Genomic DNA, 14,428 nt, shown 5'->3' on the forward strand with positions numbered 1-14,428 from the left:
GCGGGCTGTGCTGTCAGGTAGGGGAGGCAAAGAAGCACCAGGCGGATGGGCGGCAGCACCCTCCCTAAAATTTGCTACAGAAAACGCACCTTGAGAAACATTCACCTGCATCACCTGCCCGACTCTGGAAGCACACTTACCCACCTACACCTGACAGGGGAAGCCTGAGGGCACTGGCCCAAATCTGCCTCAGAGGCAACACTTGAACGTGGCTGTCCCCTGACCTAAAATCGCGGGCCCCTCCAGGACACTGTGCGGACCCTGTGACCAGCCATGGGGAGTTCGGGTCAGGACGCCCTAGAGAACCAGGGCAGAGACAGTACATCACAGGACAATGGTCACACCTGATCCCGTGGGCCCTGGACTCCTCGGAACCTGGGGGTTGGACCCTGCTCTCGCCAGCCCCTCCCGAGCAGAGCCCCAGGCGGCTCTTCCCTGAACTTCCCCACGTGAGCCCAGCGTGAGCCTCAGAGGCCACAGCCTGTCCCGACCGCAGCTCCAGACAGGAATCTGAGGCCAGTGCGGGAGGCCGAGCAAGGCCGCAGAGCCCAAGGTCTCACCTCTCACCTACAGGCCAGGTGCTCAGACACGAGGCTGGGGGAGCCCCCTCCATGGAGCGGCAGCCTTCCCGCCCGTCCTTCTAGAAGGTCCTCGTCCAGTCTTTCCCCCACTTGCTAAGGCGCTCACGGCCCTTGATTCCTCTTGCGCCCCTGTTGACTGCCCAGGCTGTCTGCAATAACTGCTTGACAGGAGGTTCGTGTTATCTAGGACACACAGGAATCCACTCTCCCCAAAGCACTGAAGCTCCCAGAATGGAGGAGGGGTGGCGGATCTGAATGACAGCTTTCGGCGGTGGGTCTGTCACTTGTGCCAGTGGGCGGGGGCTCCGTCACACCTGCCTCCTCTGATCTGCACGCTGGGATGCCCAGCCCGCTGACAGATGGCGTCTGCTGCAGAGCAGGATCCTGGATAAAGTGGGTCAGACTTGGGTCTCAGTCAAGGGTGCTTCGTTCCAGAAATTCCAGGAGACGGCATGTAGAGACCTTACCGCCCTGAATGAGAACCCAGGCTGCGGGGCTGAACACCAGATCCCACTGTGCTGAGGAGCGGCCCTCTACGCCACCCGCCCATCACGTGGCCTCAGGGAGTCACGGTCACTATCAGCCTCCTCGCTCATGGAGATGGTACAAGGAGCCCGACACACACTTCCTCATAATCCTCCCCGTGAGCTGCGAGGGATGAGAAAACTAAAGCTCAGAGAGGGTGAGGAAAATGCCCGAAGCCACACCACCCCAATGCTACAGGGCTGGGATTCGAATGTGAATGGACACAGCTGCCTGGGCCGTGCCTCTCGTGGGCCTCATGGGCGAGGGATGTGCAGGGTGCGTGACCCTTGAGCGCAGGCTCTCACCAGGCTGCCCAGGTTCAAATCCCAGCTCGGCCCTTTGCTAGACGCAGACTTTGGGCAACTTACTCTCTGTGCCTTGGTTTCCTCACCTGTAAGGTGGGGATGACGCCATGCCTGACTGATAGGACTCCAGAGGATTCAGTGAACACGTGGGAAGCCCTCAGCACACGCAAACGGGGCTCAGTAGAAACGGGGTTGAATGCGCCTGAGAGGGGACGCGGGGACCAGACACTGCGCAGTGTCAGCCTGAACTGAACCCGGGTGGGAGCCATACCTGACCGATGCACACGACCACAGTGTAGCCCCCGGGGCCGACAGCCACGCACTTCGGCTGGATGTCCAGTTTCACGACTCCCTGTCCACTGTGGAGAGGAGGAAGTCGTTATTTCAGTCTCCAGGGGCACAGGGTGGGTGTAAATACACACTCACTGCAGGACCACAGCACTCGGGTGACTCAAGGAAATTCCACCTTGATCTCTACTGCATGAGCCTTTGCTAAAACACAGGAGGGGGTAAGGGAAGACTCAGCCTCTGGGAGAGAGATGCGGAGTCATGATGGGGGCTGGGACGAGAGGAAGGGGGTGGCGAGAGGAAGTGAAGGGATCACTCCCTGTTCCTACGCATCTGTGCCAAGTGCCGCCCCCACAGCTGCCCTGTCCTGGCTTCTGCCCACGTCCACCAGTTAGAGACCCCGGAACTCCCCGGGTACAGACAAAACTGAGCTCTGACCCCACCCGCCCGCAGTCATAACCAGTCTCCTCTGCAGGGCAATTAAAATTAAAAAACCCTGTTACTTTTAATTGGTGAAAATTGTGTTACCTATACTTTTGGTTAAAACTACGAAAACACAAACTAGAAAAAGTTGCACACGCAAAGAACTTCTTGAAAATGGTAAATGGAGAAAAATTCCACGTAACTGGCAAGTGTGGCGTCCCCAAGGCTCAGTGAATGGGCCCCTGCGACCGGGTGACCAGGCCGTGGCTCTGCCCTGGGTCCTCTCATGAGCCGAGGCTCAGGGCAGCGGCCCGGCCCCTCAGAGGGCTTCACCAGGGACGTGCTCAGGGAGGGGCACGGACTGGCCCCAGGCAGCTCTCACCTGTAGTCCCGCAGCGTGAGGTTGGTGTACCGCACCGTGTCGTCCATGCTGCAGCTCACCAGCTGCCCGCACTCGTCCACGGTCATCCTGGACACCTGGTTCGTGTGGCCCTTCCCGGCGAAGGAGTCGTTCTCCCCCGTCTCTGAATCCCAGTAATGTGGAGCAGAGATTAAGGAAGAGCCTGACGTCCAGGGCGCGGCGCGAGCCCCCCAGGGAGGCTGCAGCCAGGCCCTTGTCCCGGGCCTGGGGGACTCCTTGTGCATGTCCAACTCCGAATTTCAGGCAGCAGACGTTCTGGGGAGAGGGCCAGTAGGCCATTTACAACACCACACACCCAGTTAGACACAGTCCGCCCGTCTTCAGAACAGGAACCGGGCAGTTCACGGGACTGCGCTGCCCCGTAACAATGCAACAGCACAGCGCCTCCCTCTGAGAGCGGGCTCAGAAGGAAGATACCTTTCCCTGGGACCCTGCGTAACTGGGCCAAAACACAGCCCCCCTCCCCCGGCTCTTTCTAGCCTGCTGTCCAGCCCACGGTCCTCAGCAGGAGGCTGGCTGCGCCCCGTGGCTCAGCCGATGGCCACCTAGGTGCCACTGGGTAAATGGGCCTGGGGCTGACCCACCTGGGCAGGGCCAGCGTGTGGACTCTCAGCTCGAGGGGCTCAGGTGTGAGGTGTTTTAAGTTACAAGGTTCTCTTTTTACATCAACAAATGAGAGTGTCATTTGCACCGAAGACTGTTCCCTTAGGAAGCTGCATGTATATTCCACTCCTGACATGGTCTTGTGAAGGGACCGCCAGCCATCGATACCGCAGGAGGTTAACGTATGAGTGGGGAGGAAGGAGCGGCTCCAGGAGGGGGGACGCTGGGCAAGACCCTCCGCTGTACCATCTCCTTACGTATGATGGGGTGGAGGGTGACTTCTCAGCCCTCCTCCCTCGGGGCTGAGGGAGACCTTCCCAGGGAGGAAACCCTACAGACCAGGTGGGTCTGCGGAGGTGGGAGAAGCAGGGGGTCTGGAACAGCCCCTCCAGGAGGCAGGGCAGCCGCGGACCAGGAGCCAGGCTGCACGAGGGCAGGCCTCTCTCGCAGCCATGACACACGCACTGAGGCGGGCCCCTCAGACGACCCCTCCCACGCTCGCCATCCTGGGAGGAGGAGGTTGGAAGGGCTGCCGGGAACATCTCAGAGGGACTGCAAAGCCCCTCAGCGGGGAGCGGGGGTTTGGTTCCCGCCCAGCTCAGCCGTCGCCAAGCGGTGCAACGTTGGGGAAGGCACTTGAGGCATCTGAGCTACACTTTCCCCATTTTTAAAATAAGGGGACTCTCCCAAAAGGCTCTAAGTCCTTTGGGATTCTAACACATGTCGATTCTGCTGCTGCTCGTGAGAGGGAAGAGGCCGACACCAGGTCACAGACGGGGAGAAGCAGCTCAAGTTCAGGGAGGTCCAGCAACCATTCAAGGCCGCACTACGTGACCCACCAGGTCAAGGCCGCGGCCTGGAGCTGGAGGCCCCGAGTACGGACACGGCACCTCCCGGCAGCCAAGACCGGTCAGAGGAGCCCTGTGGCTGCCAGCCGGCTGGCCTCGCCTCCGGCACCGTGGGAACAGGAAACTCCCGACTCTCCTGCCAGGGGCCCCAGAGCCAGCGCTGTGAGTCAAAGGATATTAATGTGTCCGTCGTGGCTCCCAGAGTAGATGTAAGACTTGCCGCCGTTTTTATGCACCGTCAGGCACTGGATGGATTTGCTGTGGCCCTGCGGAGGAGACAGGCGGGGGGGTGACTCAGGACATGCCATCCTGCCTGTGCTTGTCAAATGCTCTCCACCGGCTAAGCCCCTGGGAGGGGAGGCAGAGCCCTCAACGCCACAGCCCCGGTGGGCCCGAAACAGCCCCAAGCTGAGCGACCACCTGACAAACCCTTCAAACCCTCGACATTCGGGCCTCCCCACCGAGGCACTCAACCCGACCTGGGTGGAGGATGGGGGTCTAGTGGAAGTCCCAACAGCGCACCCAGTCTGTGCAGATGGACCCAGCTACCCTCCCTCCCCACACAAGGAGGAAACGGCCACAGAGGGTGAGCCCCTACCCGAGGGGAAGCAGCAGTAGTGGGGAGTAGTCTTGGGAGGGACCAACCCTTGCAGAAGCAAGCAGGGGGACCCCCAGGCCACTCGGAGGCCCAGGAGGTCCCGGGTGCTGCTAACGGTTCTTCCTCTACCCAGGAGCACAGCTCGCGGCTCCGGCTCCAGCCCCTGGCTCGTGAGGTTTCTTCTTTCCCAGCTCTCCCCTTCCCCCGGAGGCTGTCCCAGGGCTGGGGCCCCACAATTTCCCCGACCGGCAACATGGTGGGCCCAGATCACTCATTTAGAACCAGTTGTCTGCTTCAAGAAAGGCACTTAACCTCCCCCGTAACTGCTCCTTGGATGGAAACAACCCGGAGGTTGGTCTAATCATAGTTCTTTCCCCTCACCAGAGGCAGGCGGGTCCCTCTGAGCTTTGCTGACTGTTGCCACAGTGTGGTGTGTATCTTCAGAGAAAGGTACACACCGTTCTCAGAGACGGGAGAACCAGTGAACAGACCCCGAGTCCTTTCCACAGGGCAGCAACCCACTGGCCCTGCTACTTAAAAGCGTGGTCCTCAGACCAGTGCTGGCCTCACCGGGAGTGTCGCCCCATGCAGCCTGGAGACTGAGAACCTGCGCTCGACAAGATGCCTGGCGACTTGTGCACGCCCCCCGCCTAGGGCAGCAGCCTCGCCGGGAACTTGTGAGGAATGGAGCTCTCCCGTGTCCCACAGATGAACCCTCTGAGCGTTGGGGTGTTGCCCACCTACCGTGTTCTAACAAGCAGCCTGGCTCAGGTGATTGATGCCCCTTCAAGCTTGAGCCGCAGGGTCACCTGGGTGCATCTTAAAAGTACCGGCACCTAAGAGCCATCCCTACGGTCTTGGCCTCTGACCGCATCCCACTGGGCCCGTACAGAGGCATCAAGCCCTTTGTGGAAGCTCCCAGGTGATCTCAACGTGCGCCGGGGCTGAGAACCGCTATTCTAACTATGTTCTTCTAGCTCCAGCTTGTTCCTGGGCTCACTCACAGCCCGACGTTAGCACCAAACACTGCTCGGGACTCACACATGTGCGGCAGGAGGGCTGGGATGTTTTCTCTTGACAACTGTAAACGCCCATGAGGTTCCTGAGCTGACCTGGGGGTGGGGGACAGGAGCCTGGCTAGTAGCGCCTATGCTGTCGGCGACAGTGACATCAGCGGGAGCAGTCAGGCCCAGGCCTCCATCACTCCCAGGGCGCCAGCAGACATGGGACGATGCCTGGGACAGCCACCCGAGCCCAGCATCAGGGCGGCTCACGGGGAGCTGCTCTTCTGGGCAGAGGAAGCAGGTGGACAGTAACGCCTGACTCTCTCCAGCAATTTCTCCCCATCGCATGGAGGCCCAGAGAAGTGACTGCGCCGGGGACCCCTCCCAGCTCCCCTGGGCTCTGTGCTAGGATGTATACACCTTCACTTTACACTCATCACACTGGGCTGGAAGCCTGTGGAGCAAGTGGCCCCAATGGCCCCATCCTCAGGGCCAAGTCAGATAAACCTTTGTGGAAGCAGAGGGTGCAGGGCCAGCACTGAGGGCCGAAGCAGCTGTCGCTCTGGATCAGCCCTTCCCGTCAGCAACGCCCCACTTGAATGGGATGCAGCAGGCACCGAGCCCACCTGGGTCTCACGAGCTAGTCACACAGGGTTAAGGGGGCAGACAGCCAGGCTCGGCCCCTTCCTTTGGACAAGGTCATCTGCACACCGAGTCCACAAGGGCCGCGACCTCAGAGACTGTGGGATGGGATGTACAAAGCGCTGCAGGGCCGGGCAGCTGGCCCTCACTGGGCCTGAGGGGAACAGTCCCAGGCTGGCCAACCCCAAGCCCGCAGGGCCCAGCCGTCTCCCAGAGCCTGTCTGCAGAGCCCTGAGGCAGCTGAGCGAGCAGGCTGTGAGGAAGCACTGGGGCTTGGCCCCAGGAGCTTCAGCTGCCAGGACGGGGTGCAGCGTGGAGCTGGGCTATGGAAACCCCTCCCTTGAGGGCACAGCTCGTCCAGGGTGACAGAGCAGGCGAGGCCGACCCCGAGTTCCCACCGCAGCCCACCCTCCAGCATAAGCAGGTCTGCAAAGGGCAGTGCCCAAGCAGGGCCCCAGGACACAGGAGCTTCTAGTCTGGCTGCGATTTCCCGAGAGGCCAAAAATTCCAGGGCTGACGGAGCGGCAAGGAACAGTCCCCACTGGAGGGGACACTCAGGGCAGACCCTGGTGATCAGCCAACCTTGAGTGAGCCGTTCTGGGAGACGAGGACGGGAGGCAGGCCCTCTAATCACTCCCTGCTGCCCAAACCTCACGCCTCGGCACCTTGGGCTCCGACTTGTCCATTTCCTCCCACTCCCCAACACCCCCTCATGCCTGCCCTGCTCTAACCACAGAGGACAAGTGCCTGCCCACACCCGTTCCCACGTGCAAACCCCGCACACTGTCAAGGCCCAGCTCCAAGGCCTGCTGGCCACCCACGTCTGCGGTGATGCCCCATGACGTGCCCTGTCTTGGGCTTCAGCATCTTCCTGGTCCTGCCTCACGAGCGGACACAGCCAGTGGCCTCCTAACTGGGGGAGGCTGATCCCCCCCTGACAGCAGGGGCACGGGCTGCTGCCCTGAACCCCAGGCCCCGAGCATCCAGCTTCACGGTAGCTCAAAGGGGAACGTGGCATCTGGCCTCCCACCTCTGCTAAACTCACATCCCCAAAGCAACCAGCATCCTGCCATTCCACTGGGCCTCACCTCACCGCAGTTGCCCTACGTCTGGCCGGGCGCCCACCTCCCCTCCAGCCAGCCCCTGCACACACAGCAGCTCCACAGCCCGGCCATACCTTGATGACCCGCAGAGGTTTGCTGGGGTTGTTTTTGTCCAGGTAATTGATGTAGCCGGACAGGGAGATGCTGAGGAGGTGGTCCTTCTGCCACAAGCAGCCCAGCTGCTGGTCCAGAACGTTGGAGCCCATGGTAAACGTGTTGACAACAGAGTTCACATTGACGTCCCAAATCTTAGACGTTTTGTCTCCGGAAGCAGAAAGCAAGTGGGTGCTATCGGGACTCCAGCTGACCTACTCAAACAAACGTGGTCATGGGTCAAGCATTCCAGAGGCGGAAGAGACTCAGACAGCAGCTTGTCCACAGCCCCCATTTCTGAGCAGGGAGGATGGCCCAGAAGGCGGTGGGACACACCAGGGCAAGGACAGGATGAGCATCCTGGCCACGGGCCTCTCCAGGCCACGCCACCGTGTCCCACGTGACCCTGAAGGTCTCTGCCACTGCCCCTACTTCTAACCCCCCATCTCAAGCTTCCAACTTTAACACGTGTGTACAGATGACAATAAACGCAGACATGGCCCGACCACGACCACAGACCACGTTGTGAACACGGACCCATACTTACAGCATAAATGCCGCCGTCGTGAGCCTTGCTTCCTCCCAGGGCACACAATTTCTCCCCCGTCTTCCCGTCATAGATGTAGATCTTTCAGGAAACACAAACAGATGCAGATCAGGCGTGCGTGTGTGGAGGCCCAGCATGCTGGCACGCTAAATGAGCTCCTCATTCCTGCTCCACCATCAAGAGGGAGGCATCAAGACTGTGGCTCTAACAACAAAGAATCTAAAGACAGATGAGTTTCGAGCTCCTTTAAAAGGAGAGAGATGGAGAGACGGGTCTACCATGCTTTGAGGACAGAGCCCCTTAACTGAGCTGCATCCCAGGAGGGGGAAGGAGGGAACTGTACATCGACACCAGCTTTACTAAGTCTGCCTGTTCTGAACCATCGCAGAGGACCAAGAGATGAACCCCTCCCTCCAGGACCCACAGCCCTTACCTGACCGTCGGCCCCGGCTGTGGCAAATCTGTTCCCATCAGGAGAGAACCGCACACAGTTGACGAAGCGGCTGTGGTCCTGCAGGAAGTGGGACAGTTATCCGGTGACAGGCAGTTCAGGAAAGCTCTCTATGCACCACGCGGTCCACAACCACCACGCGTGTGGATGCCGGTCCACGGAAGATTTTAGAGCTCAGCGAGAGTCCCAGCCCGCCCGCCGTGGCCGGGTGCATCTCTGCCTGGAAGGCCTCCCTCCGCTGTGACGTGCTCCCTGAGCTCCGTAGACAGTAACGCCCCCCACCCGCCCTCCAGCCCCGGAAGGGGGCTCAAGGCCGGAACCCTTAGGCTTATGAGGCCGGGACCGTGAGGCCTCATCCCCGAGTCCCCAGGGCCTGGCCCAGGCCCGGCACACGGCAGGTGCTCAGCGGGCATTTGCTGAACAAATTGAGGTTTTCAAGAAATTAAACAGTGGTGATGACCTTTGTGGGAACAAGAGTCTGAGTGACTGAGGAGATGTGATCTCCAGGGGCGATTCTGTTACCTGAATAAGTAAATGAGCTCATTCTTTCCTCAGTCAAGAAGGGTCTGCATCAGAGAATGATCCTCTGAAAACCCCACCAGCCTCCCATGCAAAGCCTGGCTGTTCTCCCACCGCACCTGCAAGCACGCAGGAAGCGTTAGCTATCAACTCTCCTGAAGGTACGTGGGGTGAACTGCCCCTGCAGCCATGGACGCCCAACCTGCAGGAAAAGCAATTCACCTCAAAGTGCATCACCTGCACCCATCAAGGTAAACCACCAGCAATTTTAAAACAGGAGCTGCCGGGGTGGTAGGAACTGCACGTGTTTGACTGTGTAACGTTATGGGTTGACTTGTGTCCTGAAAAGGTAGGTTGACATCCCAGTACCCGTCAATGTGACCTTATTGGAAACAGGGTCTTTATAGGTGTACTCAAGGTGAGATGAGGGCCTTAGCGTGAGTCCTGATCCAACACCACTGGTGTCCCTATGGGAAGAGGGAGATTCGGACTCGGTGCAGGCACAGGGAGACCACGTGAAGATGGAGGCAGAGCCTGGGTTATCCCCCCACAGCCAAGGCCTGTTTCGCCTTCTTGGTCTCTCGGGTACATCTATCCTGCTTCCACGGCCGAGCTTTCCTGCTCTAGGGTTTGTGTTCTGAGCTGGAGGACGGCCATTTCCCAGGAGGCGCACAACGCAACAAAAGCAATGATCTTTCCAAACTGGGATCTCTCAGGCCCTCTGACTGTTCTTCCCCCATGACTGTCACTCACCCATCATCCTACCACCTCGAGGAGCCCCGGGGAGCCTCGGGCGGCCCTGGGGAGCCTCGGGCACTCTTCCTTCTACAGGAGACAGGAGCCTGGAGAGGCTGGGTTCTGAGAGCCCAGTCTACGGTTTCTCGTCCAGAGCTCTCTACGCGAGCAAGCTGGCCCCGGGCCCTGGCCAGGAGGCAGGCAAGACGGGCGGGGAGCCAGCTGCACAGCCAGGGCCCGGGGCCCTCTGTCCCTCGGGTGGTTCAGAGCCCGTGGTGGGAGGGCTGCTGAGACAAAGCCCCCAGGCCTCTCCCAATCCCCCCAGGAACACTCTGTGGGAAGGGGAGGATGGACAGGCAGACACAGCTCCTCCTGGAGTAGGTCAAAGGCAAAGCTCTTAAGTGACAAAACCTCCCACACAACTGCCCAAACGTCTGGTCCTCTTGTCCTGACCTCTACTGGCTGACCTGGCCCTGCTGCTCCGGGGGAGGAGGCTGGGGCCGGCTCCCTGGGACGGACGGAGCCCCGGCCAGACCCCCCGAGGACCGGGGTGCCGAGAGCTCCCCTGGGTGGAGCAGACCACGGGGCTGAAGGGGGGCTGCGGTGGGCGGCGTGAGGAACACGCCGTGAACCAGAGGGACCCTCGGCTACACTGCAGTTCCAACTCGTCAAACTCCAGACACAGTGGTTCCCTGAGAGAACAGGACCGGCCCCCCCACCCACCCAGCTCAGGGGTCAGGGTGCCACAGCGGGGCCAGCATAGACACCAGGCCAGAGCCACCCTGCTTACGCCACTGCCCCCGCTCCCCTGACCACCTGCCCCCCTCTGCGCCCCTGGTGCTACAGGGGACGTCACGCATGTGGACGTGTCTGTCGTCTGTCTCCCCGCCAGGGGCAGGGTGCCCTTCCCCAGGCCCAGAACAACACGGGCTCCCGGGGTTCAGACTGGACAGGGAAGACGCCCACCCTAGGGACCAGGCGCTGTGGCTTTAGAAAGTTCTGTCAGGTTTTCTTGCAACTTGAGCCAAGAGGCCAAATGAGCAGGAGACTGATGTCTGCTCCTGAAATAGCCCATTTAAAGGGAGGAACAGTGAACAGCCCATTAACCAAAAAAATGAGGGCTAAAAACAGCCCGGTCCACAGGGAGGGGAGGCCGGAGGACCAGGAAGGAACGGGCTTGGGGAAATATCATGGGGGGGCGGTTCAGACGAGTGGGCGGGGCTCCTGGCCCCCCGTCCCTGCTAACTGTCCTGGAGGGGCAGCACCACTCCAGGCGGCCACCTCCGGGGTTGGGGCTGTCCCGCCCGGCCTCAGTCACAACCAAGCGGAGCTCTGGCTGGAACCTCCCCACCGTAATCACCCCCCAACCCTGTTATCACCTGTTCCCCCATCATTACCTCCCTCACCCTGTCATTACCCCTCCCCCTCAGCACTGAGAAACCCGAGATGGGAGCAATTAGCAATCATTAGGTAATGCACCCAAGTCCACGTCACTGACAGGGACGCAGCACCACCGGGCGCCACGGCGTGACCAGCCCGTCAGCTCAGGTGTCCCTGGGAGCCCTCCCGGCTCCACCAGCCTCAGCTGTGCCCTGCAGCAGGACTCCTACCCTCACGCTGAAATGCCCTGTGCCCACCTGCCGCGCTCCCTCGTCACAGGCTTGTGGAGGGACAAGCAGTTCAGACGCCCGTGCCCAGCACCCCGCTGCCTTACCGAGAGCATCATGTGCCTCCACGGTCCGCACTCCAAAAGTGGGCGTCCACCCCGACCTGAAACGCTGCCTCGCCCTCCTTCAGGCCACCGCACCCTCCTAAACCGGGCTCCCTGTTCTCTCTGCGAGGTCCTCCCTTAAAGTGCCTAGAAGGGCAGCACCGCATCCCTCGCCCTGCCTTTCCCGTCGCCCAGCACAGATCTGCCTGCCCAGTTACCACTTTCCCCTGGAGAAAGAGGACCTGATGAAGGGATGAAAGGCTCCTTCTAATCCTCTTTGGGCCACTGACCACCCATGGAGCTTTGCCGGGTCACTCCCTGCCATCGGCTCAGGAGTTCACCGGGAAGGAGATTGACCCTGCTGACCTCCCGGCTTTTTGAAAAGCCGGCACGGGTGTGTGTGTGTGTGTGTGTGTGTGTGTGTGTGTGTGTGTGTGTGTGTGTGTGTGTGTGTGTGTGTGTGTGTGTGTGTGTGTGTGTGTGTGTGTGTGTGTGTGTGTGTGTGTGTGTGTGTGTGTGTGTGTGTGTGTGTGTGTGTGTGTGTGTTGGAGCCAGTGCAAGGCGGGCACCTGATACACACTTCAACTCAAACTTCCATTTTCTGCCCTGTTGTAAGGACACAGGGAACAGGAAAAAAACAACCAGAAAACCTTGCATTTTAGAGCTCAAATTTTACTTGTCTAGGAAGGTGATACTTGTAATAACAGCAGAGACAGAGATTCCTAGAAGGAAGTGTAACTCCCCGTCAGGTAACGTGTGAGACACACAGGTGACAGGTTGTGCAGCCCACCCGCGCGGAGGAGGGAAGGCCAGGCGTCCCCTTCGCCGCCAGGTGCGGATGGGTGACCTGTTCTCAGAGGCTTGGGCAGATGCGGCAGGTAGTTTCCAGTCCAGATCACACGGTCACAGACTGACAAGCAGGCCCAGGGCAAATAAGAGTCCTGACACTTGTTGCTCTGAGCAATCATTTCATCAGACACACGCTATCCCATATACTGTGGACACAGCCCTCAGAGGCGCCCCCTCTAGGAGTGTCTGCGGTCACCTGGGCAGCCAACCTGCTCACCTGACAGAGGAAGACGCAGACGCTGGAGAGGCATAGAAACTCACCCAAGGCCACAGCGGGCCAGGTGCACAGACACACGGGTGAGCTAGAGACGCTTAGTGGGGCCTGTTACTACACATCCAGACGTGTCTATCACAGGAATGCACTCAGCAGGAAGAAGGCTCCACGGGAGAGGCAAGGTCCACCTGCCCACTTCTTTTCAGGCCACCCTTAGGGCCTCAAAGGGGAACCTCAACCCCTGCGCACAGGACACCAGAGGTGGACACCGTGCTGTCCATGGCCTCTGTCCCACAGCCGGTCCCCTGTGACCCTGGAGTCACTGCCCCAGGTGGACTGGGGCTAATTCCAGGGGAAAGCGTCTTCCACCTGGTGTTCCTACAGCCTCTCAGCCCGTTTCAGGTTCAGGTAAACAAGGACAGAGGACCAGGCGGGAACCAGGGCAGTCCGGCTAAAGTTGGGCCATGAATCAGCCTCGTCTTCACTCTCACTCTGCCGCCATGAGAAGTTGGTTTAAGCTAACGAACTCATGAACAAGAAGGAAAAGCAACTGGACCCCCGCACTCAGGCCAGCAGGGAGGACGGGTGGCCTGACTCGCTCCACACGGCCGCCCCACTGCTTTCCTTCCACGCGGGGCTGAGCCTCCTTGGAGTTGTTCTGGCCTGTACTGAAATTCGGAACACCACTTATTCCTTTTTGAGGCAGCAATTTGAACTCGACCCCTCTGTGCTCCTAACATAATCACGCCTTACCCCACGGTCCTGAACAAGGTCAAGAGGAAGGTGGCAGGAGCTGGAACGGGACGAAGGGCAGCCCTGCATGCTACAGCTTTACTCTGCGGCCGCGAGGGCCCAGGGCGGCTACATGGAACAGTCACAGGCTGATCTCAAGTTGTCAGCGTCTTACAAGGCTTTTCAGGTGGGTGTGGGGACCCGAGTGTCCTCCTGTCCTTCCTGCTTGAGGCCAAATGAGGCTGTTAGTCCTTTCCAGCAGAAAGAAACCCAACAATTCCTGACGGACACTGAGACGTCCACCAGCATCTCTCCTGTCGTCCCCACAGCTCTGCGGGGCCACTGGAGGAGGGTCATCTTCACCCCGTTTCCCGGGGGCCCAGAGGCACGGCCAGCTGGAGGGCCGCAGAGCCACCATCTGCAGCACTGGGCTGCCACCCCATGTCCCCCATTCTTGGTCCACAGCCCCTTCTGATCTCTCACTAGGTCCTTACGCAGGAAGACCTGGGGACAAGCTGTGTGCCCACCCTGGAGACAGGTGCCTGCCAGGGCCACAGGGTGAGGGCAGCGCTCTCAAGTTAGAAAGGAAGGGCTTCCCCAGTGGCAGAGTGGTTGAGAGTCCGCCTGCCGATGCAGGGGACGTGGGTTCGTGCCCCGGTCCGGGAAGATCCCACATGCCTCAGAGCGGCTGGGCCCGTGAGCCATGGCCGCTAAGCCTGCGCGTCCGGAGCCTGTGCTCCGCAACGGGAGAGGCCACAACAGTGAGAGGTCCGCGTACCGCAAAAAAAAAAAAAAAAAAATCTATGAAAGAAAGGAAAACGGAAAGAGGAAGAACCTTCGGACAAGTCCCCAAGTGAGCACACGGGAAAGCCTGGCAGGGTGGTGAGGGGCACAGATTCGGGACAACTCTGGACTCGAATCCTGGCTCCAGTCACCCGCCACCGAACCGCTCCATGCAGGGTTTAACCCACATCTGCAAGGAAGAAATGAATCCTTCTGGGGGGCGGTGGGGACAGGGAAAGGAGCCCTGCCCAACCACAGCCCAGATTATGGCCATGTGAAGCCAAACAGAACACGTGTGGCGGGCGTGGGGAGCAGGGCTACTTCACGGGTACGAGCTGGGATGGCCTCTCGCTGCCAAGGAAACCTCCCCTCCCTCCTCCCCTGGGTGCCGAGCAGGAAGCCCAAGTACTTGACTCAGCCTGACTCACCGGTGTCCCAGGGTACTTTATCCCA

The 14,428-nt window shown here is 60.0% G+C and overlaps 1 protein-coding gene across 2 annotated transcripts in view; it reads right to left on the reverse strand.

Moving 5' to 3' along the window:
* WDR1 (WD repeat domain 1) overlaps positions 1 to 14,428 on the reverse strand; it is a 39,761-nt gene that overhangs the window by 7,035 nt on the left and 18,298 nt on the right. Inside the window, exons 6-11 of one of the 2 annotated variants that reach the window (XM_060299157.2) lie at positions 8,415 to 8,492; positions 7,982 to 8,062; positions 7,416 to 7,649; positions 4,171 to 4,260; positions 2,505 to 2,659; positions 1,683 to 1,770 (exon numbers count right to left, since the gene is read on the reverse strand). In XM_060299157.2, coding sequence (XP_060155140.1) covers positions 1,683 to 1,770; positions 2,505 to 2,659; positions 4,171 to 4,260; positions 7,416 to 7,649; positions 7,982 to 8,062; positions 8,415 to 8,492 — 726 coding nt within the window. Of the gene's footprint in view, positions 1 to 1,682; positions 1,771 to 2,504; positions 2,660 to 4,167; positions 4,261 to 7,415; positions 7,650 to 7,981; positions 8,063 to 8,414; positions 8,493 to 14,428 lie in introns of both variants that reach the window. The other variant, XM_060299158.2, reaches the window with a different exon arrangement.

The sequence above is a fragment of the Globicephala melas genome, chromosome 5 (assembly GCF_963455315.2).
Source record: "Globicephala melas chromosome 5, mGloMel1.2, whole genome shotgun sequence".
In the NCBI taxonomy this organism is placed as follows: domain Eukaryota; kingdom Metazoa; phylum Chordata; class Mammalia; order Artiodactyla; family Delphinidae; genus Globicephala; species Globicephala melas.